We start from the raw sequence: 27654 nt of genomic DNA on the forward strand, positions 1-27654 counted from the left end.
GAAACCAGCTATGAAGTATGAATGGTAGAAATGGGCTTTCTGATAGGCTGTGAGTCTTGTAAGTCAACACATCTCACGCAGAAAACCCAGGAAGCAGTTTCTAAGAAGTTGTCTCAAAGTATTTGCTCGTGTAGGAGATGGGCCTTTGTGTAGGAGATGAGCCCATTACCCTCACTCATAATGCTTTTAACCATTTGAAACTGAGTCCTCAAGTGGTGGTGTGGGGAGAGAAGTGGCACGTAGACCGAGCGGCAGGTTTGCGTGCCCTACAGGACTCTCAGGAAAGACTGTGCTGCCACCTTCCTCGCCTGCTATGATTCTCCTGTGTATGCTTCTGAGCATACCGGAACCACATGTCTTGTTTTGAGTAAAAATATCTCATTTGATTCAAAAGGTTTCATAATGATGACTGCATCTCCTATTTTACTTTCACTATCGCTTCCCTGCAATGCATTTTTTACTTATTTACTTATTCAGAATCTTTACATAGTTAATTAAGGTAAAAAGGGTCAAGGGCTACAGGAAAGTGGGTAAGACCATTGTTTCCACATTAATATTATTTTTTTTCTGTATCTAGGGTAAGGGGAAAGATAAAGGGAAAAACCCCACCCAGCCTCCCACCCATCCCTGATCGCCAATATGAGGCATGCTCTGAGGGTCCTGCCCAAGCAGTTTGGATAGTTCGACAGTTCTGAATTGCTGCCAATCTCACCACTCCACGCACAATGAAATCTCTTCAGAAATCACTGGCTGACATAGTCTCTTCATGGTTGGGGTTCTGAGATCAGCAGTTCAGTTGGAGGGATCTCCGAAGAAACTTTGTCTGAGGTGATCCCAGACCTGATTCTTACGTGTGTTTGCCAATACAGAGTCCAACACAGTCTGTCACCCCAATTGGCTTATGCATATTCTGGTGTTTGCAATTGCTGGTCAGTTATTTTTCCAGCCCTGTCTTCCATATGAACCAATGGTTGTTGCAGTCAAGCCTGATTGTGTCCACTTCGCACTTGGCCTTTATGCAAACCAGTGGGGGCTGAAGCCTAGTAGGGGTGAGTCCCCATATCCCCCACCAGGCCTGTTCCCTTCCCTGGTTCCCATGCATGCCAGTATGTACCGCAGACTTGTTCAGTCTGCCCCACATCCCATTTAGCTCTCATACATGTCACTGGGCATTGAAGCCTAATTCAACCTAACCAACCCCACTATCCAGCCCCACACACACTGCTTGGTGCTGTTCTGTCTAGCCACCCCTGCCCCAATCATGGTTTTCATGCTCTCCATTGGCAGTGGTAACCCAAGAGACACATGCCCATTATTTCCCTCCCAGGCCACTCCCACATCATGCATTCTCCAGGAGGTTCTGCAGTTAAACTTGACTGAATTTGCCCCCAGTGTCAGCATCTGCCAGCTGATGCTGCAGCAAAGCCCAACCAACCCTCGCCGTCTCTGATTTATGTTTGCACCAGTAGGAACAGTCAGCCCAGCCTGGCTTTTCCCTGATCTAGCTTACATGAGGTCCACAGGTGTTGCAGCCCTGCCTGGTCTGGTCTGCCCCAATCTCAACTCACACTTTCCAGTGGGGGGCGGTCCAGCAGGGGAGCCCACAACATTCCCTCTGCTGGCTTTGCTTCCTCCTCTCCTGGTTCTCATGTGTGCTGGTTGGGTGTTGAGGTCCAGTCTGGCATGGCCTGCCTCGCCTCAACTTCTGCCAGTATGTGTTGTAGCCTGGCCCATCCCCAATCCCAGCTGACGGTGGAGAGGGTTGCAGTTTGACCCAGCCTAGCAGGCACTCAATCCCAGCCATAATATGTACTGGCATCTGATGAGACCATACCTGGCCTGACTCACACTGTTCTGGTCCTCAGAGTTGCCAGCGGTTGATGTGATCTGGCTCAGCCTGGTCTTCCCCGACATGCACCTAATGTATGCCACTGGGTTCCTTTTCCTGGCCTGGTCTGGGCTGTTCCCTATTGCTAGATCTTGCGCACACCAGTGGGTCCATGGGCACTTAGTCCACCTCCTGTCCTGGCAATAACAGTGGCCTTTCCTGACTGTCCTTCAGCCCATTCCAGTGCTTGCTGTTGGATGTTCCAGCCCAGCCAAGGCTCGACCATACTCAGACACAGCTCACACATAGCTCAGTAGGTGCACAGACCTAGCCTAATCCATCCTACATCTACCCTAGTTCTCATGAACACCATATGGTGCTGGAGTTTAGCCCAGATCAGTGCGCCCAGCCTCAGTTCACACTTGTGCCAAGGAAGACTGCAGCAATATCCAGATCAGAACACAACCCCCATTCTAGCCCCCGCACTTATCATTGGGAACCCCAACCCAACCCAACAAAGGTGTATTCTCATAGATCCCCAACTGGGCCTGTTCCCAGCCATAGATTATACGCGTGCCAGTGGTTGCTCTGACCCAGTCGGTATAGCCCTTCACCTGATTTGGCCTTTGTCTGCAATGCTGTGGCCTATCATCCCTGGCTCATGCAGGCCAGTCGATGTAAGAGACTAGCTCGACATGACCTGTGCTCCAGCCTGATTTCTGTTATTCCTTGTGAGCTAAGGTTTTCTTGGTCCTGCCCAGTCCAACCCCTTCCAGTTACAGCCCGGCCCACCCACATACTGTTTTAGTATGCACATTCAGGTGTTATTGTCATGACCTGCCCAGACTGTTGTCGGTTCCTTTACCCATGAGTGATGGTAGGTCCCATGGTCACACGTAGTTCAGCCCATCAGCACCCCAACTCTTGAACTAACCAGCAGGACCTTTATTTCCACAAGGCCTACACAACCTCCACAGAATCTACCCCCAGACCTGGTTCTCTCACGTGCTAGTTAGTGTCTTGACCCTGTGAAGTGTGACCCATCCTCTATTGCCCCACTCAGTCAGGTACTGGCACCTAGTCCTGCCAGACAGGCTCCCAACTATAGCTTTTGTGTGGACTGGTGTGTGGCAGTCTGTGATGCTCTATGCTAACAGCCCATCTTGTGATTCCCATGTGGGCTGGTGATTCAGTTTCGCCCAAATAGATCTTATGGACTCTCCCCCGCAAACCTCCAGGTATCAGTCCCCTCGCTTGTGAGCAAGTTCCATGACCCCATTGCTGGAAGTCACACAGGATTCATCCCTCCCCTACACTCACATTAGCCTTATCAAATGGATATCCCTAGGCAGCAATTACATACCCTATAAAACCTAGAGCTAGCCACCGAGTGGCCAGCAGGCAGAGCTTGGCACCAATTAGGCAACCTGGCCATCCAAAGCCCAGGACTCAGCATGGCAGCAGTGACCTTGGCCTAAGTCCCAAGCATTGGGGTCTGGCCTGGCTCTGGCACCCCTTGCAGCTGCCATGCTGCAAAGGGCTCCTTTCACCCTAGCCACCTGGTCAAACCCTGCAGTGCATTATTTAAAAAAACAGACAGAGTTAATGTTTTAAATGTAACTGAGATGTCACTATACTTGCCTGCTGAAATCCCCTCGCCCAAAAGCCTATTTTTTTACCCAAGTTTCTGAAAGTCCACCAGATCTAGCTTTCTCTTTAGCTCTCCAAAATCATCTTGTGGCATTTGCCATCTGAATCTAAGGGGAGAAGCTAAAATTCAAACCAGGCAACTTAACCATAATACCAAATCAACTTAACCATTATACCAAATACCAATTTCCAAAATTTGTATTTCCAAATGACCGAGGCATTGAAACCATAATTTATGAGATATACCCCAACTTTTACTTTTTTTCACTAACAATTTTTAGTAATGAAACTATTTATTTCTAAATTCTAAGTAATGTTCATGTTTAGCTAATAAGAAATATATAGACCTTAGAACTACTTATTTTTAACACTTTGAGTTTATTAATTGATGTCTTTGATTTTATTTCAAAATGACATAAAGAATAAGATAAAAACAAGAATTGATAGTCTTCCAAAATTTATTTTGATATTTTAACCAAAATAAAATAGGGAAGACTACTGTCTCACCCATGGGAAATTTATTTCCTTTTGTCTGACTGTTTCAGGAAGCATAAAGGTTTTGCGTGTGTGTGTGTGTGTGTGTGTGTGCGTGTGTGTGTATTCTTCAGTTATATAAACTTTTTTTTAAACTACACAATCCAATTTTTTAAAATCTGCATTCAAAGTTGCGTGACCATCACTGCAATCATATTAAGAACATTTTCTTTTTAATTTTATTTTATTTGGTATTCCACCCCCACAAACTCCCACCCCCCGACAGGTTTTCTCTACGTTGTTACAAGTTATATAAACTTTTAATTAGAGTTTTGATATGAAAGGAGAGTGATTATCTTTACCTTCTTTAGAATAATAATAGGGCACTTCTGCAATGCTATGATGCTCTGAGAGTTGAATTACATTTTCCAAATTAAAAGTCAAAAATATCATGAATATTTTTATTTATTTTCTTCCCTATAGTTGTCTCATCTTTCGTTGTAGTAATGCTTTTTTGTGCATATTTGTACAGTTTTTCTTTTTTAACATTGTTAATTGTATGTTTCAAATTAAAAACATGATGATCTGAGTAAAAACATGAGATAATTACGTGACTCCAAGATCTGTTCATATTTTCTGGCCTAACAAGAACGCAAGTATTTTATAGAGATCAACCCAGGAACACCTGTATCTTCACCAGGTAGTAACTAACTTTCTGAGGCTAAGAACCAAAGTCTCTTAGATTCTCATGAATAGGAGGAACGTGTAGCAACTTCTCACATTCTCTTGTTTCACTGTCACCCAGGATAGATTTCTACACCTACACACACACACACACACACACACACAGAGTGTAGAGTACAAATCAGAGTATATGGCACAAGTTGGGTAGCAACTTGGAGTTAAAATTCCCTGCAATCTTTGCCTGTGCTTTTGAATAAAGAAAGTCTTTTAATACTTTGCTCAAAGTATTCCTATATTTCTTTTCAGAAAACTAAACCCTGGAAGCTATACAAATTGGATGTAGACAATGGTGAGAAAAACACAAGGCTTCTTTTTCATTAATTGATAGCTATCCTTTTTCTTAGTGCAAATAAATACACTGCTTGAAGAATAATCACCTTTCACACATGCAAAAAAAAAATCACCTTTTTAAAATCTTATCCCTAATTGGTAATAAGCTTCTTCCTCAATGCAAGCAGAAGGGCATAGTGGAATATGCATGTGGTGCGAAAATCCCCCAGGTGAGTCATCAGTGGATGGCAATAGAAGAATGGCTTTATTTCTGAATGTCCATTGTAAGGTCACTGAAGAAAACATGATTTTATTCACCTCTGTATTGCCAGTTACTCGAGTTACAATCTACACACATCTACTAAATAAATCAACCTTCAGCTTCCATAGCCACACTTTGACACAGACATGATTGTCTTCAGAAAGGCTGAAAAGGCTACTTAGCCTTAAACAAAAGCAGAGAGGTCTTCGTAAATGGGGGAAAAAAAAAAGAACTTGCACTAGTTCAAAGACTGCTCCAGAGAAAAGGACTAAGGAAGAAAAGAGAAAAGGAGAAAATCAGCTGATTTTCAGAGGCTTTTGAATATTACCTTCCTTCACAGAGAGGGCCGCCAGCTGCACGGGCAGCTCCGATCCACCGGCTGTGGCGGCTGAGCTCTGGATGTCTGGTAAGGCATTCCGGCGGCCCGCCCTCGCCGAACTTGCAAAATTGCTGACCACAGCCTCCACGTCAGTCATGCTGGATGAATCTGTCTTCATAACATCTACGGAAAGAATGTGCACACGAAGAAAAGAATGAGCCTCATGAAAGGGAGATGACCACCAAGGGCAGTGACACCTTAGCAATGAGCACAACTTCCATCTCTAGCACAGGCTCCTGGCGCTTCCATTTTCACATATGCCGAGGGGAGCCCAAGTCCTCATCTGGAGCCAGACGGCAATCAACAGCCTTGGAGCTGAACCAGCCACTGGGATGCTTCAGGAGGCAGCAGTCTCTCACCTTCTGTGCTGTTTTTTCACCCGTGGATCAACCACACCGGGGCTAGAAGGAAATGAAAACTACCTGGCTTGGTCACTCCTGTTGACACTCTGCCTGCCAGTATTGGCTTATGGTGCTTGTTCACGCTGAGACCAAATCAATGCAATTTTTAGGAACTACATCAATCAAGTCTGCTTTCTATTCTTTAGAAATAAGGAATTCAATCTCATCTCAAAGGATTTTCTCCATGGGGAACTATATCTTTTCATCTGTTCCGTTCCCAAGTCCAATTTCCAATAGATACAGGTTTCTGTTGGGGAGAGTTGGGACCTGTTTTATTTTTTCCTTGCGTTCAAGTGTATATGGTAATTATCAGTGCTGCAAGCAGCATGCTCTGCTTTCCTGTAACTATTCTCTTTCTAAGAATTCTTAACTTGCTGTATGGGGCCAGGATCAGCAGTTACTGCTTATTCTCAAAACTTACATTTGTTCATGTGATATTTTCCAAGGAAGATTTCCTGAGAAGTGAGCACTGAGCAGTATTTTTAATGCAGTTGCAATGGTGGCAGCAGAAGGTTCAGTGAGCCTGTATTCAAAACCTATCAAGTATCAGCCTCTCAGACATTGAAAGTTCGTACAGTGGTGAGATACTCTATCTTTACCGTACTTGTATGCTTAATGGAGAGACAAAAGACATTCATATAAGGATGGAAAACATCATAGCAAAGAAGATGCCAAGGATCAAACAAGGGATGGGGAGAATCATGTGTGATACTAATGTGGACAGAAATATGTGAACACTAGTCTAAACATAAAGCAAGTCAATTTTTTAATGGAAGTTACAACGTAGCCATGTTCAAACAGCTGAATTGAGAAAATACAAAAAATGAAGTGAAATTATCACAAAACATTACGCGTTTTATTCTAGAAAATCCTTTGGTCCATAGCATCCAAAAAAATCTATGTTGAGTTTACTATGGTCACCAGTAGTTTGAGTAATCTTAAATTGACATGAAAATGAGGAATTCTTTTCCCATATATTTTCATTTTCCCATGAGTCACAGGAAATTTGGGAAGGTGCTACATTTGCAAATAGAATTGTGTGATCCATTAGGCTTTCAACTATTAGACATGTTCCAACTATCTGGCATTTTTGAGAGAAAAGGGGTAGCATAAAGAATATTGTTACAAGGAGTCAAAAAATTCACTACAAACTTTCAAAGTGATACTGGTTGATTGGCTTATGGAGTCATAGTTCTTCCCCTATATAACCATCAATTGATAGGGTTCTTGTTAAGAAATAATAAGGTAAAGGATAAAGATCATTATAATAATTATATATAATTATAATATATATAATATAATAATAATAATTAAAATGTTTAATAAATGGTATCAAAGTTCATGTGTCTCATTATGGCTTTTAAAAATTCTATCACCCTCCTATGCCTCCATTTTAAACCTAATAGGAACCATCTTCCCACTGGTGATGCTTCAAATTTTTTGAGGGAAGATAATTTATTTAACACAGCATGAATATTTTATATCTATTGTCTCAAACTTTCTGTGTTAGTTATATATATATATATATTTTTCATGATACAGTTTCATAGGCACAGAGATTCCCCAGTCTTTGTGATATATTCACATCAGTAACACAACTATTTTATGACATTCAATAATTTTTAAATGGATAAAATTATATGCGTGTATGATGTTCCCAATATATTATGCATATGCAAATTTTTTTAATTGAAAAGCAGAATGGCAGAGAGATAAAGATACAGAGAGAGTTTTCCGTCTTCTGGTTCACTCCCCAAATAGCCTCCATTATGAAAACCAGCAGCCAGAAACCCCATCTGGGTCTCCCACTTGGTTGGCAGGGGTCCAAACACTTGCACCACTGTGTCCCAAGTGCATTAACATGCTGGATCAGAAGCAGCACACTCCAATAGGAGAAGCTAGCGCTCTAAGTTGAGGTCTAACCCACTGTACTGTAACAGTGTTCCCAAGGTTTAGTTATTTTGTGAGCAGCCATGATTACAGCCCCAGATTTATTATTTTTAAAGGCAGTGTGTCAGACATGGAGAGGCATGAAGTGATTCACTTGCAGAACGGCCACAACAAAGTTGGGTCAGGCTGCAGTCAGGAGCTAATAACTCCAGGTTTTCAAAATAGATGTCAGGGAGACCCAACACTTGGGTCCACATTAGCTACTTTCCCACATGCATTAGCAGGAAGCTGGACAGGAAGAAGACAAGAACAAACACCATTATATGGGATAGAAGTGTTGCAAGTAGTGACAGCATACTGTGCCACAGTCCTGGTGCCTAAAGTAAGTTTTACAAATACTATCCATGATATGGTGTAGAAAAGGGGAAAATATGATTTTGAGTTTGCATAAAGATTAAAATTTCTTTTGTTAATAGTAGGGAAAATGGAGACTTTTGACCTCTTTTCAGTACCTTTTTAACATCTCCTGACTGGTAATCATAAGCAGATATTACTTTTGTTATCTCAAGAAATAGACCATTCATCTGGGAAAGACATGATTAAACAGATATTCTAGCACAGAAAGGCTCTAAAAATAACATTTTAACAATGTAACCAAACAATAGTGTTTACCTGGGTGAATACGTCTCCTTTGCCTGAATAACCACTGTACTTGTCTATTGTTTTCTATGTAACATTAATTATGCATGCTTGATTTTTTCAAAGTAATGGTACATGTGTAAAAGATAAATTCTTTCTCAAAGGCTCTGTGACATTTTAAAAATATAATCCCTAGAAAAATGATAAAACACTACAAAAAAAAAAATAAAAGAGATTAATGTCCAGGCTCTTTTAATTATCTGGGTTTAAAAAGCTAATTACGTTTATGTTCACTAACCAAGACAGCTGAGTCACTATCAACTCTTCCTCTTTTTTTCTACAGAATTAACAGTAGAATCTGGATGACTTCTGCTTTGACTGTGGCTTCTAGCAGGAGCCAGAAACATTTGGACATTGGAGATTCTTCACAGTCCTTGTCCTCTGACAGCAAGGTAATGCAAATGGAATTTCTACAATTTGCATAGGGAAACATATGACTTTTAGGGTATCTTAAAGGAAGACTGTTACATAATTGAAAAAAAAAACAAAAAACAAATGCCCAGGATTTGCACAGCCTCCAAAATAATGAAATTTCAAGACCAGCACAACACAAGACAACAAAGATGCTCCACCCTGGGATAGGCACTTGGCCTAGTGGTTAAGACGCCAAGTGGCATATCCACATCCCACAGGCTGTGTGTGGTTTGAGTCCCAGTTTGGCTCCTGATTCCAGCTTCCTGCTAATGCTCACCGTGGGAGAAAGCAGTTGATGGTTCAAATGCTTGGGTTTCTGTCATCCATGTTGAAGGCCCAGATTAAATCTGGTGTTCCTGTTTTGGCCTGAACCAGTCCTGTTTGTTGCAAGTAGTTAGCAAGTGAAACAAAACAATGATATGATCTCTCTCTCTCTCTCTCTCCTCCCTTCCACCTTTCTTTCTTCACTCTCTCCTTTCCTTTCCAATATATATTTACATACATAGAAAATAGATAGATAGATAGATAGATAGATAGATAGATAGATAGATAGATAATAGATTGATAGATCCACAAACATATGTTATTTATTTTAAAATCACTAGTTAGGTCCCAGGGGACTCCAAGGAGTCTACCAAGAGTATGCTAGTAGGTTATAAGCATAATTGTACACAAATACAAGATTTTGCAACCTCTTCCCCCTCCTAACACAGGGCATTTTTTAGTTTGCACATGTTTCTTCTTCAGATTTCTGCCTTGAAGGCAGGACTGCAAAGAGATGGACCCCTTCTTTTCTCTGGATTCATGTCATTCACCCAATTTCCCCAAATGAAAGTGTGACTCATTCTGCACACAAGACTTCAAATAAACTTCTAAAAAATTAAATTAGTTCTCTGGGGGTATGAGTCAGACTATCTTTATAAAAAAAAAAAGCACTTAGTCAAACAAACAAGGAAAAATACACGTTTTAGAAAGTCAGTTTTTCCTCACTAAGGACAGAGAAAGAGAGATAGTTCGGTCCCAACTGATAAGCAAATGCTTTATCTGTCTCCAGTTCTCAGTATCTTAGTACCTCATGCTGGATTTCTTCAGTTTTCTGCACACAGATCATTATTTCATGTAGTTTTTTGTTTTGGGACATGCACAGCTCTTCCAAAATTAACTAGAATAATGACCTCCTTATGTGCCAACAGAAGCAGATAATTATTCATTTATCTAGTCAACATTTGAATTGAGTGTAAGGCCAGACGGTTGGCTCACAGCCAACAAAGAGAAGCCCTACTTGGTGAGATGAGAAACATATTCATCTTATTGTTACCTTTTTTTTCTTCAAATCCTGTTACCTGGAAGTTAAGTAAAAGCATCTACACCTAAAATGTGAATCCTTTAACATATTTTGTAATTACCTAAGTACCAAAACAATTCAGGCTAAGCAGAGATTATGTGAATTACATATAAGTACTTTTTTTTTCTAAAAGGAATTTCTTCTTTTAAAACTACTTCTCATGTGGTGCTTCTATGCCTCTCCCATAAGGCAAAGAGAATTCTAAATTGTGTTGTTGGCACACAAGGTTTTTTTTGCATGATTGGATTGTTGACAGGAATTACACAGATCTTTCACACATTGCTAAGAAATCAAAATCATTTTTTAACACAGAGACTTTTTAACAGTTTAAACATAAAATTCAAAATTCAAAATCAAATTGATTTTTCTATAATCTTCCAAATAGAGAAACGTACAAATCTGAATATTTTTCCACATAATAATACTTATCATGTTAATTTAGAATCACTAGGGAGAATAATTAAGACTGGGGTGGATTAAGCTTTTAAAAAAAATGAACTCAAGTAGTCCCTTTAAGAATATGTGTATGATGGGCACAAGCACCCGGCGGCGTGGCCTAGCGGCTAAAGTCCTCGCCTTGAAAGCCCCGGGATCCCATATGGGCACCGGTTCTAATCCCGGCAGCTCTACTTCCCATCCAGCTCCCTGCTTGTGGCCTGGGAAAGCAGTTGAGGAAGGCTCAATGCATTGGGACACTGCACCCGCGTGGGAGACCAGGAAGAGGTTCCTGGTTCCCAGCTTCGGATCGGCGCGCATTGGCCCGTTGCGGCTCACTTGGGGAGTGAATCATCGGACGGAAGATCTTCCTCTCTGTCTCTCCTCTGTGTATATCTGGCTGTAATAAAATGAATAAATCTTAAAAAAAAAAAGAATATGTGTATGATGGGGGGGTAGGGAGAGTCACAATTTGATTGGTTGTTTTATTCTTTTTCGTCTACAAAAATATTTACCTAACAATGTACCCCTCCAAAGGATTATAGAGAGGTATTTGCAATGGAGCTTCCTCCAACCCTTTTGCAGATTTCCAAAAGACTACAAAAACTGTTTCATTACTATTGGATTTTAAAATTACAAAATACAATATGATTCAGCTTTCCAGATGCAAACGTTTAAGTGATTGACCCACATAATACAGCCAGTCTATGTCAAGGACCTTCCCTGGCTCAGACAGTGTTTAGACACCATTGCCGAAGCTCCTCCTGAAAATATTAATCTGCTGGAATGAAAATAAAAATGAAAATCATTCTATACTAACACACAAAAAAGCAGCCTTCCCCACTCCAGCAAGTAAGTTTTCTTTAAAAACAAAATAAAAACTATTTCTTTGAGAGGCAAAAGGAAAGAAGCAAGCAGTTTCAGTTCCACTTCTCAAACACCTGCAAAAAGTCACGCCGGGCAGAAGCTGGAAGTTGGGAATTCACTCCACACCTCCCACAAAGGCAGCAGGAACCCAATTACTTGAGGCTGCACTGCCACCTCCCTAGCAGTGCATGCGTGCATTCGCAGGAAGCGGAAGTCAGAGTGAGGGCACTGACTGAGCCCAGGCCTCTGATACAGGGAAAAACATGTCTTAATTCCTGGTTCCAATCACCCAGGTTTCTTTTTTGAACATGTTATCTTGAGTGTTTTTGTGTGTTTACATGATTTTCTTCATATGTGTGTACTAAGTACATATTGGTTGTATCCAGAACAAAGAATGGTATATTCACTTCTCTCTTGCTTAAGCATAATTTTGAGTGGTTATAAACCACAACTGAACATCTTTCCTGCCTTAACATCTCCCATATGTGTGGTTTTCTTTCTCCTATCTTTTTATTTAAATATTTCTGAGTGATCAGAACTGTATTTAACATGGATCAAAAGAAACAATTGTCATTTTTTTAATCTACCAACTTAACCAAAAATCCTCACATAATTTTATGCTCATTTACCTCCCATTATCCTCCAAATCAGTGATTAAATACTGTTGTGTTTCTAATTTATTAAGGAACTAAGCCTGTTTAAATAAGCGTGGGCAGCCAGTGCTGTGGCACAGTGAAGTCGGCTGGTGCTTGCAGCACCAGCATCCCGTGTCAGAGTGCCATTCTGAGCCCTGCTGCTTCGATTCCCACCATCTCACTGAAAATGCAGCTTGGAAATCTGCTGCTGATGGATCAAGTACTTGGGTCCCTGCCACTCACCTGGAAACTTCAATATGGAGTCCCTGTCCTTGGTCTGACCCAGCCTTGACTGTTGTAGGCATTTGGGAAGTGAAAGAGCACATGAAAAATTTTCTCTTGCTTTGTCTGTTGCCCTGCCTTTCAAATAAGTGAATACATATTTAAATAAAGTTTTGGATTCAGTTCCAAACAGATTAAACACCAAGTCTATGCAAGGTACTTAACGACTTGGAGCAATCTGTAAGGATGTCCCAACTGGTGATCTATGGAAGTATGCAAGGTATTTCCATGTACTGGGCAGTAAAAAAAGCCAGCCTTCACAGGGAGCTCAGCTTGAGGAGTGTCCCAGAAAATGAAGAAGCAAATTCCAGCAAGAGGCTGGCCTCATTCAACTGTGCACTTATCACCTTTTCCCTTTTGCAACTGCATTTGGGCAAAAAGATTGTCCTGGATTTCAAAAGCACCAAAATGATACTCTTTGCACATCAGACCCAGAACTAAGTTAGTAATAGCAAGAAAATAATACAATTTTTGAAGTTCCTGTGGTCTGCACATACTCCTCCCTTCTCAGAAGGAACATAGCTTGTCTATTTAGGGAAGTTTAAACGCAAGGCCTGAGAAATCAGTTCCCCTTTAAATGAGATAGGTGGTTTTGAAATATCAAATGACTGTAGATGACATCAATAGCAAAGAGAGAAGGGAAGTTAACTCTGACCAATGTGGTCACAGTAGAAATGCCTTTAGAGCCCTCCACTTAGTGCAGGAACTGGAGAAACAATGGTTAGAGGATTTCAATAAACAAATAGTGAATTAATAACTGACGCCTGACAGTGACCAGTCAGCATATAAAGTCAGTAATATTTCCTTGTTAGTGTTTGTAAAAATGACAAAGAATAAAAATAAAGATGAAAAGCTAGTTATTAAAGTTGTTTTGTTATGTTAAGACAAAAGTAACTTTGGATATAGACTAAAGGGAAATATAATGTCTTGCACGCTTGGATAGCAAACATTGATCATCATTGTTACAGCAAAATTGTTAAAGCAGCAACTATTAAATCCATCTAGAGCATCTGATAGCTATACGTTTCTGAAACAAGATGCATGTGGAACTGTAGATCACTAGGAAACTAAACAAAATTGCCAATCTAAAGTCAATTATACACAGATACTGAGCTTGACCTTTGGTGTACACAAAATCTGCTGACGCTTGAATAACAGTTGCACGTGGGTATTCAGTGCAGACTTAACAACATCAGTTGAGATTCCTGCATCCCATATAGAAGAGCCTGGATTTAAATACTATCTCCAATCCCAGAACAAGCTTCCTGCTACTGTATACCCTGGAGGCAGCAATGAAGTTTTCATGTTCTGCTTGATGAACCATGTCTTCCTATTCCAAACAACCACAGAATACTCCCAAATCCTCTTTAGGTAATTTACATGTGCACATACTCAATTATTTATATGTGTGTGCATTCACACACACACACACATATAAATATTTCAAATGAAAAATGTGAAAGTCAAGTCTTGATCAAGAATAGTATTTCTCAGCAACATTAGCACATTCCTAGGGATACTGCCTTTCAGCAGCATACACAGAGCAATGGAAAGTCTGGTTGCCTATAAGCGAACATTTCTTAAATTGAATTCTGCATTACTTCTGATAGACTTTAAGTTTCCAGCAGGACATTTAACCCCTTTGTTAATTAACTTTGCACAGTTATCAAAAATAATATTAACATTACCTACATTTGACCCAGACAATTGAATAGCTACAAATATGTTTGGTTAGAAACTACACAAATAAATTTATTTAGCTATATGTCATACAAATTTATAGGCACTGCAAGAGAATATCATTAAGAACATTCATTATCCTGTTAAAATGATGTATTGATGTGTCTCTAGGGAAATCCTTTGATATTGTGGGTAGTAAAGACAAAACAAGATTAAAACTGAGATGTTTCTGGAAATCTTGCATTTGAAAACTAATCATTTACACCCATTTCCATCCTTATCAAACACACACACACACACACACATACACACACACAAACACACTTCCCTTTAACTTGGTTACATTTCTGCATCACCTGAAGGTGTAAACACCTGTCACAGAAACCCACATCGCACTTACAGTGTCCAGAGGAAGTTTTTTAACACAAGATGAAATCTGATCATACTTCAAATAATACATTGTTTCATGCATTCTTTTCAATAATTAAAATAAAACTGAAGTTCAATTTCCTCATGATACCAGAAAAATAATTCTTATTATGAGAAATATTATGACATAATACAATGGAAGAAAAGGAATCACAGACTATGAGTATGTGAAAGAGGATCGTACAGTTCCCCCACTTACAACTGTGTCTTTCTCTCAGGCTTCTGATCCCCCTTAATTCATTCTATTTCTCTCTAGTACTTATTAGCCCATAATATGTATTCTAATGTATTTATGATTGGGTTTGTTATTTATAGTCTGCTTCCCCTCACTATAAAGCAAAGTTATACAAAACAGAGACTTTTTTAAGTTGGCTTCATTGCTGTACTTAAAGCACTAAAATGACATTTTACTGAGTGCAGGAGTGCAAGCATTTGAGTCATCCTCCACCACTTTCCCAGGCCACAAGTAGGAAGCTGAATCATAGCAGAGAATCCAGGACATGAACCAGCCCCCAAATGGTATGCCAGTGCGTCAGGCAGAAGCCCAGCCTATTATGCCACAGAACTGGCTCCTAATATTTATTTTATCACTGAAAGGAAAGAAGTTATTTATTGTTTTAAATATGTGAAAGTCCACCTGTAGAAGGTAAATCTAGGCCCAGTGTAATGGCTCAGTGGCTAAATCTTCATCTTGCATGCATTGGGATCCCGTATGTGCAACTATTCATGACCCAGCTAATCCAGTTACCATCCAGCTCCCTGCCTGTGGCTGGGGAAAGCAGTGGAGGATGGGCCAAAGCCTTGGGACCCTGCATGCACATAGGAGACCTGGAGGAGGCTTAGCCCCAGCTGTTGTGAATCAGCACATAGATGATCTTTCTCTCTGTCACTCTTTCCCGGTAAATATGCCTTCCCAATAATAAATAAATAAATAAATAAATAAATCTTTTTTTAAAGGTAAAGTAAAAATAATTCAATGCAATAGGAAGATGTTGGCATTGCCACTGGTAAGATCATCCTCCTGTATTGAAATGTTGCTTCAAGTCCTGCCATTCTGTTCCAATTCATTTCTTTGACAATGTGCCCAATGAAAAAAATAGATGGAGGTCCAAGTTCATAGATCACAGTCTCTTACATAGGAAAGCCATATAGAATTCTGGGCTCCTGGTTTTAACCTGATACAGGCCTGGCTGTAGCATCCATCTTGGGAGTGTAATGAATAGAAAATCTCTCTCTCTCTCCTCTCTTTGTACTGCCTTTTAAACTAGTAAAATTGGTAAAAAGTTTTGAGTTAAAAAGCGGGAAGGTATCATTAAAAGATAGACTTAACACTGTAAGCATGCTTTATACATTTGAAAAGGCTAGTATGACACACATAGTAAAGTATAAGAAAACAAGATCTTAATAATGCTTGATATTCATAATTATGTAAAAATGTAAATAGGCTTACTGATAAAAAGATACTGCCTTATTCAATATCTTCTATTTACAAAATAGACAAGAGAAATTAAAACATGCAGATACACTTAACAATGTTCTTAGAAAAGTCACACACATGATTCTGAACAATAGTTGCTTTTTTAAAAAAGACTCACATGAAAAGCAGACTTACAGAGACAGAGGGAGAAAGAGGAAGAGAGAGAGAAAATCTTCCATCCACTCTTAATCCCCAGATGGCAACAATGATCAGAGCTGGGCAAGTCTGCAGCCAGGAGCCAGGAGTTTCTTCCAGCCTTCCCATGTGAATGTATGGGCCAAACGCTTGTGTCCTCCTCTTCCAGGTGCAAAGTTCTACTGTTTGCAATACAGTAAAGTTGCCTAACTGTTTATACTTCATAAGAGGTCATAGAAGTAACTTTTATGGTACTCATGATAAGTACTTCTGAAGAGTTGATCCATTTTGCAGTTAGTATAGTTCACAAAAAGGAAATGCGAATAAAAAATGGATAGAAAAACTGATCATGAAAATTATAAATATTTGTGAAAAAATTTGGTGTTTGTTGATCAGATAGGATCAAATTATACTGTTTTCTGGTAGAGTTTATAGTTATTTTCACAGAAAGGCTGAAAGAAGAATGTATATTTCAACCTGTTTCAACATTTAACCACTTGCCATATTTTATCTCTAAACATGTAAACTAATTTTTGTTCTACCATTTGAACATAAGCTTCCTGGTGAATACAAGATGGTGGAATAGGGTGAGAACAGGTTAAAGAGGATGGAGAAAGATCGGCCAGGAAATTCTGAGATTACAACCCCAGGAAAAAAAGAGAGTACAGGCTCATGGTACAGGGTTACCTGGAGACCCATGGGCACAGGGAAGCAGCAGAGACAGTGGAGTGGTGCTGCAGTGAATAGATACCCAGCAGCAATTGAAGCTCCACTGGTGGCCAGGTGGAAAGCGAGATCACCAAGAGCCCAGGAGGTGAACCCAGGCTTGGAACTCTGAATCCTCGCTGAAGCACTATACTATTGTAACAATATGTAAGAAAACAGTGGGGGAAGAGGGCATAGGGAGTTGGAAGGGGAAATCACTGAGCCTATGGAACTATTTCATGAAAAATAAAAATTTTTAAAAAAAGGAAAGAAACGCAGGGCCTCTCGTTTTTTTAAACCCAATCTTGAGCAGAAGCAGAGTGTCAGAGCCCTAGCATACAGGTGTAGAAACAGGGTGGATTTCCTGGCCCAGATACCCACCAGTGCCACATCACGCATTCTTTTGACTTCTGATGCAAGGGGGGTGGGAGGGACAATGCAGAGGCAACAGCATAGCGTGAATGCACTAAGCCAGGAGAGAACTCACTTCTAGCACAAGGTATTGCACTGATCCCACCAGAAAATGATACCAACTTGGCATCCCACAAGTTACATCCAAAATAGGTCTGGATTACCCACAGATCTAACCACTAGCAGGTTCCAGCAAAAAGGGAGGGGGAAAACAAGCTCAATTGCCACTACTCAGAACCCTGTGATCTAGGTTAAATTCACAGCTATTATTTCCCTAATCCCAGGTACTACTGAACCTGGGAGTGGGAAAAGGGCTGTGCAGACAATGGTACAGTCACAGCATGGAAACACAGGAGGCACAGAGTGGCAACTAGGGATCTGGGGCTGCAGAGGCCATGACAAAAGCATAGCACGGGAAGCAGGACTGAAACTCACTGCAAGGAGTGATGCAAATGATGCAAATGGAGAATGGGGCACCAAATGGGATCAGTAAAGTTGATCTACAGAATTGTGAAGACATGGTTTAAAAGCTAGCTTCAATTTTTTGCTTTTAGACTCTGGAATATGTTGCTCCATTCTCTTATGGCCAGGATAATGTACCCAGTAAAGCTCTCCTTTGTCTTTGAAAATAAAATAAAATGTCAGGCTGCAGCATCCAATGTTCGTGGATGGGTAGAATCAGTATCAACAAATTGACCATATTGCAAAAGTAATGTACAGATTCAATGTAATCCCAATCAAAATCCCAACATCACCCTCAAAAATAGAAAAAATGATACAAAAATTAAGCAAGAGATTGTGATTGAATGAATCACAAATCCAGACTTCAAGACATACTAAAGGGCAGTGGTAATCAAAACAGTCTGACACTGGTACAGAAACAGGGAAATTGATCAATGAAATAGAAGAGAAACCAGAGGCAAACCCACATATGTACAGCCAATTAATTATCAACAAGAGAACTGAAGAGAACCAAGGGAAAATGTTGGTTTCTTGAACAAAAGCTGTTGAGACAATTGGATAGCAGCCTGCAGAAGAAGCAAGGTCCTCCTCTCTCACCTTATATAAAAATCAGTTCTAAGTGGATCAAGGTTATACATCCAGAATACATCAAATTATTAGAGGAAAACATAGGAAGCACTCTGTAAAATATAGTTGCATTTTGGTGACTTTTCTAAAAAGCACAGGCAGTCAAAGCCAAAATAAACAAACTACATCAAACTAAAAATCTTCTGTACAGCAAAGGAAATAAAGTGAAGAAGTGACCAACAGAATGGGAGAAAAATCTTTGCAACCCTACACAACAGATAGCAGACTAATATCCACGATTTACAGAGCAATTCAGAAAATCAATGACAGCAAAACAACCCTGTGAAAAAATGGGCGAGGGAAATGAGCCAGCATTGTTCAAAGAACAGATTCAAATGGCTAACATATGAAAAAATACTCAGGCTCTCTAGCTATCAGGGAAATACAACTAAAAACCACACTGAGGTTCCATCTAACTCTAGCAAGATTGGCCTACATTCAGAACTCTGCTAACAACACCTGCTGGCAAATATGTGGGGAGAAAGGCACCCTGCAATAGTGCAGCCACTATGGAAGTCAGTATGGAGAGTGCTAAAACAACCAAAAATGAATCTACCATCTGAACCAGCTATCCCACTGCTGGGATTATATCCAAAGGAAATGAAGTCTGTATGTGAGAAAGTGCCCTGCAGTCCTGTATTTATAGCAACGCAATCTGCAATAGTGAAGACATGGAAACAACCAAAAGAGGACAGGATAAAGAATCTGCGGTACATCTACTCCATGGAATAATTCTCAGCAATTAAAAAAAAATGAAATTCTACCACTTGCAACAAAATGGTTCCAACTAGAGACCATTATGTCAGTGAAATCAGCAGTCCTAAAAGAGTAAATACCATATGTTCTCTGTGATGTAAGGCAACCTTCATGCAAAATACAAGATCAACAGATATACATTTACATGTATCCACCTATATGAACTGTAAAATGGGAACTAGCATATTGAGAAGTGAAGATACATTGCATTATGCAGCTCTACTCCCAAATTAAAAAAGGACTCCCAATAAAACTTAAATATGTGTTTACAATAGGATACTAGATTCTAACTTTTTCTATAGCTACAATGCCATGATACACTTAAATAGCAGAATTTTAGACTTGTGACTGTTACTGAAGCACTATACTATCGTAATAATACGGGGGAAAAGAGTGGGGGGGGGATTGAATGAGTGTAAGAGAGAATCCTTGTTGCTACGGAACTGTATCATGAAAAATTTTAAAAAGAAAAGAAGCTTCATATAGCCTGATTTGTATATCTAAATACTTTGGCATGGATCTAAGTAGTTTTCATTTTTAAAATTTTTAAATTTTTATTTATGTAAAGCTAGAGTTACATACAGTAAGGGAGAGACAGAGAAGTTCCATATGTTTGTTTACTTCCAGGAAAAGTGGGCCCATCCAAAGCCATAAGCCAGGAGCTTCTTCTCAGTGTGATATGTGGGCACAAGGACCCAGGCACTTGGGCCATCGTCCACTATTTTCCCAGGCATATAATCAGGGAGCTGCATGGGAAGTGTAACAGCTGAGACATGAAATGGCACATATATGGGATGAGAGTTGTGGGCTTATCTGCCCCGCCACAGCATAGGGTCTAGATGGAAATATTTAGGAAATGCTTTATACATATTCACAATATCATTGCACTTACACAATTTTCTTTTCTCCATGTTTAAAAATTTTTGAGACAATATATCTTCATCCAAGCTATAGAGCCTTTGGAAACTCTAGGCCTGAAAAGACCTGTTTCAACCCTGACCCTTACAAGGTCCACACTTTTTTTTCTTGAATTATTATTATTATCATTTTATGATATAGTTCCATAGGCTCCTGGTATTTCCCTTAGCCCAGCCCCAATTTCCCCCCCACCTAGTTCCTCTATATCATTACTAAAGTATAGTTCTTCATACACAATCATAAGTTCTTCATTGCGGGCATGGACAATGGCAGAGAGTTCAGAATCCTATTGTCAAGATACAGTAAATAGTTTTATTGTAAGTCCATCTTTGTCTGGAAGTAGAAATGCATACTACATTGTATCCTCACATCTGGATATGATAGTCTCCATTTCACAGATACTGTACATCCCCTCAAATGAAAAGTCATAATTCAAAATCAACAATAGAAAGAAAAATAGAAATTTAAAATGCCATGAAGTTAAATAACAGGTTACTAGATATGACAGTCTCCATTACACAGCTACTATACATCCCCTTCAGTGAAAAGCCACAAAACAAAATCAACATCCGGAAGAAAAAAGAAATTAACAACACCATGAAGTTAAACAACATGTGACTAAATGACTAACATGTAGCTGAAGAAATGAAAATCAAGAACCTTCTTGCAGAAAATGATGCTTCTATATGATCTATGAGTCATTGAAGAATCAGAAGAAAGTGTTTTGAAGAGATGAAACTAACAAAAACATCAAAACCAATGGGATATAGTTTCCACCAATTTTGGTTGGTGAAATGTGTCTCTTCTAGACAACAAATAGATGGGTTTTGTTTTTTAATCCAGCCTACCAATCTGTGACGGTTGATTGAGCTTAAGCCATTCACATTCAGGGTTAATATGTATGTGTGGTAACTTCGTCCTGTCATTTTAGGAATGGGTTGTTCATTGATTTAGTCTTCTGTTGTCATTTTACTGGAATGTTCTTCACATCTACCTTTGGTTTTGGTAGGTGCTATTCCTCTTCTCTGTCAAGAGAACATCTTGAAGTATCATTTGTAGGACAGGTTTGGAAGAGGCAAATTCTTTAACTTTTCTTTACTGTGGAAGAATTTTATTTCATTCTCAAAGACAAAAGAAAGCTTTGCTGGATGTGTTATCCTAGGCCGACAATTTTTTTCTTTTAGAATCTGGAATATGTCACTCTATTCTCTTCTTGCCTGTAGAGTTTCCTGTGAGGGATCTGTGAGGCATTCCTTACAAGATACACACTTTTAAATTGAAAATGCTTTCTGTTAGTTCTCTACAATATGATTCCAATTCAGTCCATTTTTACTGCTAAGTATTTGACTGATTTTGATGATTGATTTTACTTATTGACTTGACTGAGCCAAAAGGTGACCAGGTATTTCGTTACAAATTATTCCAAAGGAGCAAAATTAGTGATAGAGCATGCTAATCTTCCACCTACAGCATCAGCATCCCATGTGGGTGCTGACTCCTGTCCCGGATGCTCTACTTCTGATCCAGGTCCCTGCTTATGGCCTGAAAGAAAGCAGTGAAGACCTGAAAGAAGCTCTTGCTCCTGATTTCAAATCAACTCAGCCTTAGCGATGGCAGGCATCTGGGGAGTGAACCAGCAGATGGAAGACCTTTTTTCTATCTCTCCTTCTTTCTCTCTGTAATATCTGCCTTTCAAATATAAATAAATACATTTTAAAAAAATGATTCTGGAAGTGTGTGTGAAAATGTATCCAGGTGAGATTAACATCTAGTTAAGCTGACTGAGTGAAGCACAAGGTCCTCCCCAATGTGGGAGGGTTTCACCCAATTCAGTGAAGGCTTGAGTAAGATAGAATAAAGGAGAACTCCTTTTCTGCCTTTTCTGATGTGGGAACTTGGATTGGAACTGCAGCATAGTACTGATTTGCCTGGGATCCAGGTCTCAGGACTTTTTTTCCATATAATGTATAGATGTATGTATCCATATTGATTCTAACAAATAGGATTTTGGTGGAACTGCTATTTTTTTGTTGTTGTTGTTGATTCTTCTGGTTTACTCTGAGATTTATCTCTTTACTAACACAAAATGTCATAAATGGCTTATGTAAAACTTATTTATCCCCCTTAGAATTTATTAGGATTGTTTTGTGATTTTCATCAGTTCTAGAAAATTATCAGGTATTGTATCTTTCAATTAAATCAGGTATTGTATCTTTTCATTCTTTATTATTTCCTTTGTCAGTGAGGCATTGGAGAGACACACCTATGCCTCCCAATCTTTCCTTTTTTTTTTTTTTTGCCTCTTTGTGCTCCATGCTGTTTTATGCCTTCAAATCTGCCTTCTAGGTCTCTAATTTTTTCTTCAGCTGTGTTTACCTTGTTATGTAATCTGTCTATTGAGTGTTTGTTTTTAATGATTATGTTCTTTTTTTATAGATATTCTACTTAGTTCTTTTTCTGGTTTAATTCTATTGTATTAACTTAGTAGTAATTTACACTTATATGTTGCTTTTCAAAACAAAAATAATATAAATGCCTATAATATGAAAATATAATCCTATCTTCTAAAATACTGCTTATTTCCAATTTTATATGTGGTAGTTTTAGTTTTCATAATACTATATTGTTGCTTCTTATTTGCCCAACATACAACAAAATGTTTCCTACTTATATTCTGTGCATTGCAAAAGAGATTTTTTAACCCAAATTTACGCCTTTATACTGAATCTTTTAAAATCTCTGTTAAAAAATTCCAATATCTGGGATGGTTCAACAGACTAATCCTCCATTTAAAGCATCTGCATTCCATATGGGCTTTGGTTAGATTCCCATAAGCTTATGATCCAGCTCCCTGCTTATGGCTCAGAAAAGAGTGAAGTTTAGCCCAACTGCTTAGGCCCCTGAAATACACCTGGAAGATCAGAAGGGATTTCAGGCTGCTGGCTTTGGAAGGCTGTCTTAGGCAAAATGGTTCAATGCTGATTATCTTGAACTAACAGCTACATATTACTGTGTTGTCTTTGTCAGAAACTGCCATCACTTGCATCTCTTATAATGCTCTTGGTTCCCAAATAAAAACTGTTAATTATATCATGGGGGTGACACTCTACCAGGTGTAGCCTGTGCTTGGCTGGTGGTATTTGAGACTTGCCTGCAAAGACAGTAGTGACACAGTGAATAAACCAGTGCATACTTCAGTTTTGCTTTTTTTGTTTGTTTGTTCGTTTTTACCAAAAGTAATGCCAGAATTCTCTGGCTTCTATTTCTAGTCTACTAAGCATTTCTGATTGTTTGAGACAAATATCTTTATGCTGTAATCATGTGTGCACAACACAGGCCAAAGGACAGTACTTTCTAGGGTTTGTAGAAAAAAAAGTGATCAATACCCTGCAGAGAATTAAGCATTGCATCCTGGTTGTGATTTTTGTTCAAGTAAAGGGAGTAATCTTGCTGGTTTCCTGTGTTGCTGCTTGCCTTCCTGTTGCTGCTTGTACTCTCCTTACCTCCAAGGGCATCCATGGTGGCCCGTGGCTCAGGGGCTGATAAAAAAAAAGAGGGTGGAAGAGGAACGACTATTTGGCATTCAATGATCTCGCACTGCATACCCACAGCCAATGTGCATGGGTATAGTACTACTACCTCCCAGCATATTAAAGGCTAATCTCAAATCATGAGCCCTTTGCTGATTCATTGGGAAATGACTTAGTAAAATGCAGACTTCCACTGCAAGGAGACTGATTGGCACTCCTGGGAAGAAGAGGCAGCCATTTACAAAGAAGGCAACTGAACTCCCAAACATTTCCCTGAAACGGCCCAAAAGGCATGAACCTGTGGTATAGAGACACAAACCCAAAGATGCAAATTTACAAGACTGGAAACTCAAAACATTCTTATGGAATTTATGAAAACAAAGGAAGGAGAAATGCAAAGGAAAAAAAGAGTAAAGTGAAGAGAGAACCTATGTGATCAGAAAACGGGGCAATGGCGTAGAACAGTTTTGATCCACAGAGTCTGGTGGTTAGCCTGGCAATCTCCTCCTGCAGCAGTCTGCCCATTGTGTCTGTTGCAACAGAGATCCTAACCCCCACAGTTTTAGAGAAATACTCCTGCAACCTGTGACACAATGAAGAGGTGAAGTGAAACCCAATTTATGCCCAGATTCTTTAAAAACATAAATCAATCCTTACTAGCAGAGAGACGCCTAAGTTTGATGAATGATTTGAGGCTCTGGGGTTATGACCAGGGTAGACAGAACCTTCCACTACCACCACCTAGCATGTTCAGGACCACCACCAATAACAACAAATACAAACAGAAAAAAGAGGATTTTTTTTTTTTGTCAACAAGACTCTAAACATTTTCTGAGCTAGAGAACAGAGGAGCTCTGAGTCTTCAATCATGAGGTAACACCAGAGCAGGAAACATTAAGGACCCTGATTTGATCAATATGTTTTATACACATTGACAAACTGTACTTTATTGCATGAATATATATATATATAAGTATATATATATATTTATATATAAAATGTTTTCTTAACCACAAAGATTTTCTTAACATTGTAAAAAATAAATTTTAAAAAGTGGTGGGGTCAGGGGAATATAGATACATAAAAAGAAAGGAGAAAGAATGGAAACGGGCATAGTCGATTGAGCCATCACCTTGACACTCGCATCCCACATGGGTGCCAGTTCAAATTAAAGCTGCTCCACTTCCAGTCGCTGGGAAAAGCAGTGAATGACAGCACAAGTAATTGAATCCCTATACGCATTTGGGAGACTCAGATGAAGCTCCTGGTTGCTGGCTTCAGCCTGGCCAATGCTGGTATCTGAGAAATGAACCAGCAGATAAAGTCCTTTGTTTCAGTTGATTCTCTCTCGCTCTCTGTAATTCTGCCTTTTAAATATTAAAAATAAAGGAAATCAATAAAAATCCAAAACAAAGGCTCAAAATTAGATACCATTATAAATTCAGAATTTACTTAAAGAATTTATATAATAGATAAAATGTTTCTGATTAGTTTTTGTGTCTCTATAACATAGGTCATGGATTTTAAATATCTTTTAAAAAATTTGGAAAACCTTCATAGTTTTAGCCAATTTTAAGGACCAAATTATCAAAAAGTAAATCATGGTATCCTAGTCTTAGAGAAGAAACAAATTCTATGTCTCAACTTAGCTATCGGAATCACTGTCTTATCTAAATTCCCTATGATCATAATACACCTTATCCTAAAATATCCCATGATGGGCATAGGCATTATGACTCAATGGAAAATAAATGAAAATTAAATTAACACTGTCACACAAATCGGCCTGACAAAATTGAAATCCGTGACTCCTCTCCCACTACTAGTTAAAATAATTAACATGGCCCATTGTAATTTAAAATAATGACAAGTCAAGGATTAAAACTTGTCATGTAATAGCTTAGGAGTGAATGGGGTGATTACCCCCACTGCTTCTTTACTGAATAGCCCAACTTGGCTCAGCCAGCTGATTCTTGAAGCTTAACAAAGTGAATAGTGCCCCATAGTAGATTGCTGCAATTTAATGTCATGATCCTCTATCATGAAGGCCCCTTACACTATAAACCAATTATTGACATTGATGTTCAATCCAATCAGCAAGTGAGAAATAGTTTTCTACTATACATTTGGCTAATGTACTCAGTTCAGTACCCACTTTATCAACCTGTTAGTAGCAGTATGCTTTTACTTCCAAATTTCGCAGGCTATTCATAGAATAACTCAGCAGCTTTGACATTACACAATCTTTACAGGTAAGACCTTAACTGCATCAGCTTCTCTCTGGGAGTACAGGCATGATATTATATTGATGACATACTCCCTGAAGTATATTTGTCTGGCATACTTAGTAAAATATAAGAAGGTATGCTTCAAAACGTTCATGGAAGACAGAATTCAAAGATAAATGTATGATAGTCAAAAATATGTTTTAAAATCCATTCAAAAGAAAGATCTTCAGAAAATTCATTAAAAGTGCATATCATGAAAAAATGAACATGCATTTCAAGTTTTTGCATCAAAATAAATATATTTGAATTCCTTTTCTTTAAACAAACTTTTCAATATCCTTATTCAAATACGAAAGAGCTACAAAAAGGAGATGAGTAGATTATTGTGTACCTCATACATAGTACAAAACTTTGCCACCACTATAATGTTCTTGAAAAATACTTAGTTAACCAAGGCCTGCCTCATCTCTGAATCTCAAGGTAGGCACTGACTTTCTTACCATCCATAGGACCAAGACAATCAAAATATCTTTTTTCCCCCCATTTTGGGTTGTGGAGACAACATATTATTTCACAAACTTTACTTAATTCATTAATGTTGTTACTTACAAATGGACCCATCTTGAAGTGAAACCCCTCCAACGTAAGGCTATAGATTCTGTCAAAATTGAAAGCAAGAGGCACCCAAAGTTAGGACCTTCAGAGGTTTTAGTAAGCTCACCTCAGGCCTCCTGGAATCACTGTGCTACCAATGATGCTGTAACTTGCCTTTGAACTTCTGATATGAGCAACTATCTTGACCTGGCACTACAGTCCATTAGAGCAGCAGTCACAGGCTACATGGTGGACTCTTCTGGAAACAGGGTGTTTCAGATCATGAGCCTGTGACTATCTGCGTATCCAACTACCCATTATGACTTAACCACTGAAGCAGCACCTCAACTTGACACAGCTGCTGAGATCATCTCCCTACAAGATGTAGTCAAACATGGACCTTCCGCATCCCTACCAGCAGAAAGGAGAGGCTTTCCATGTCCTCCATGCCTTTACATAATCCACAATGTTGAAAGAGGTCATCCCTCTCCCACAGTTCTTGGTTACCTGGACTCTTGGAATTAACTAAAAGAATAATAATACAGATATGTTACCATTACACATGTTGGAGCTCAAAAGAGTTGTTTCTTTTCATTTTGGCCAGGATGTCCTTAATAAAGTACAGGACCTAAGTGTGAGCAAAATCGGCATAGTGCAGGTACTATATTCAGGTATTATATTAGCACTGTGTATCCTGGTTAAGTGGCCTCATCTGCACAGTATTAGAAACTCTTACCTCATTGACCACGAAGTACGCCTTAGGAAAAATGGTGTTTGTAAATTTCTTGTTTTGCAGATATTAAAACTAAATTTTTAAATATCAGATTGCTCCATATATACAAAAGATGCAATGCAAGGCCTCAGCAGAATGTAGCTCATCACATTTGGTGTTCTGGGCAGTAGTGACAGCAACAAAGGCACTCACTTTAATTTCTCAGAATATTCGTTGCTGAGGCCTTAAAGAAGACCTTCAGTGAAAATTCAGTCTCTGTTCTAGGCCATAAGGGTTGTCAGTTCCAGGAGTCAGCTAGTTAGGATGTCCTATGATACAGTACCCGATTATTCTTGAGTACTGAGTTCCAATTTCTTGAATCTTTGTAGAATTATTCAAGCAAGTCACTTACATA

At 39.2% G+C, this 27654-nt stretch overlaps 1 protein-coding gene across 4 annotated transcripts in view; it reads right to left on the reverse strand.

The window, feature by feature from the left end:
• Positions 1–27654, reverse strand: part of PKIB (cAMP-dependent protein kinase inhibitor beta) — a 113119-nt gene that overhangs the window by 2509 nt on the left and 82956 nt on the right. Inside the window, exons 1-3 of one of the 4 annotated variants that reach the window (XM_058679488.1) lie at positions 26655–26812; positions 23562–23714; positions 5557–5730 (exon numbers count right to left, since the gene is read on the reverse strand). In XM_058679488.1, coding sequence (XP_058535471.1) covers positions 5557–5730; positions 23562–23694 — 307 coding nt within the window. In that variant the 5' untranslated portion in view covers positions 23695–23714; positions 26655–26812. Of the gene's footprint in view, positions 1–5556; positions 5731–16296; positions 16686–23561; positions 23715–26654; positions 26813–27654 lie in introns of those variants that run through there. The other 3 variants (XM_004587213.3, XM_058679595.1, XM_058679633.1) reach the window with 3 other exon arrangements.

Source organism: Ochotona princeps, chromosome 1 (assembly GCF_030435755.1).
Source record: "Ochotona princeps isolate mOchPri1 chromosome 1, mOchPri1.hap1, whole genome shotgun sequence".
Lineage (NCBI taxonomy): Eukaryota > Metazoa > Chordata > Mammalia > Lagomorpha > Ochotonidae > Ochotona > Ochotona princeps.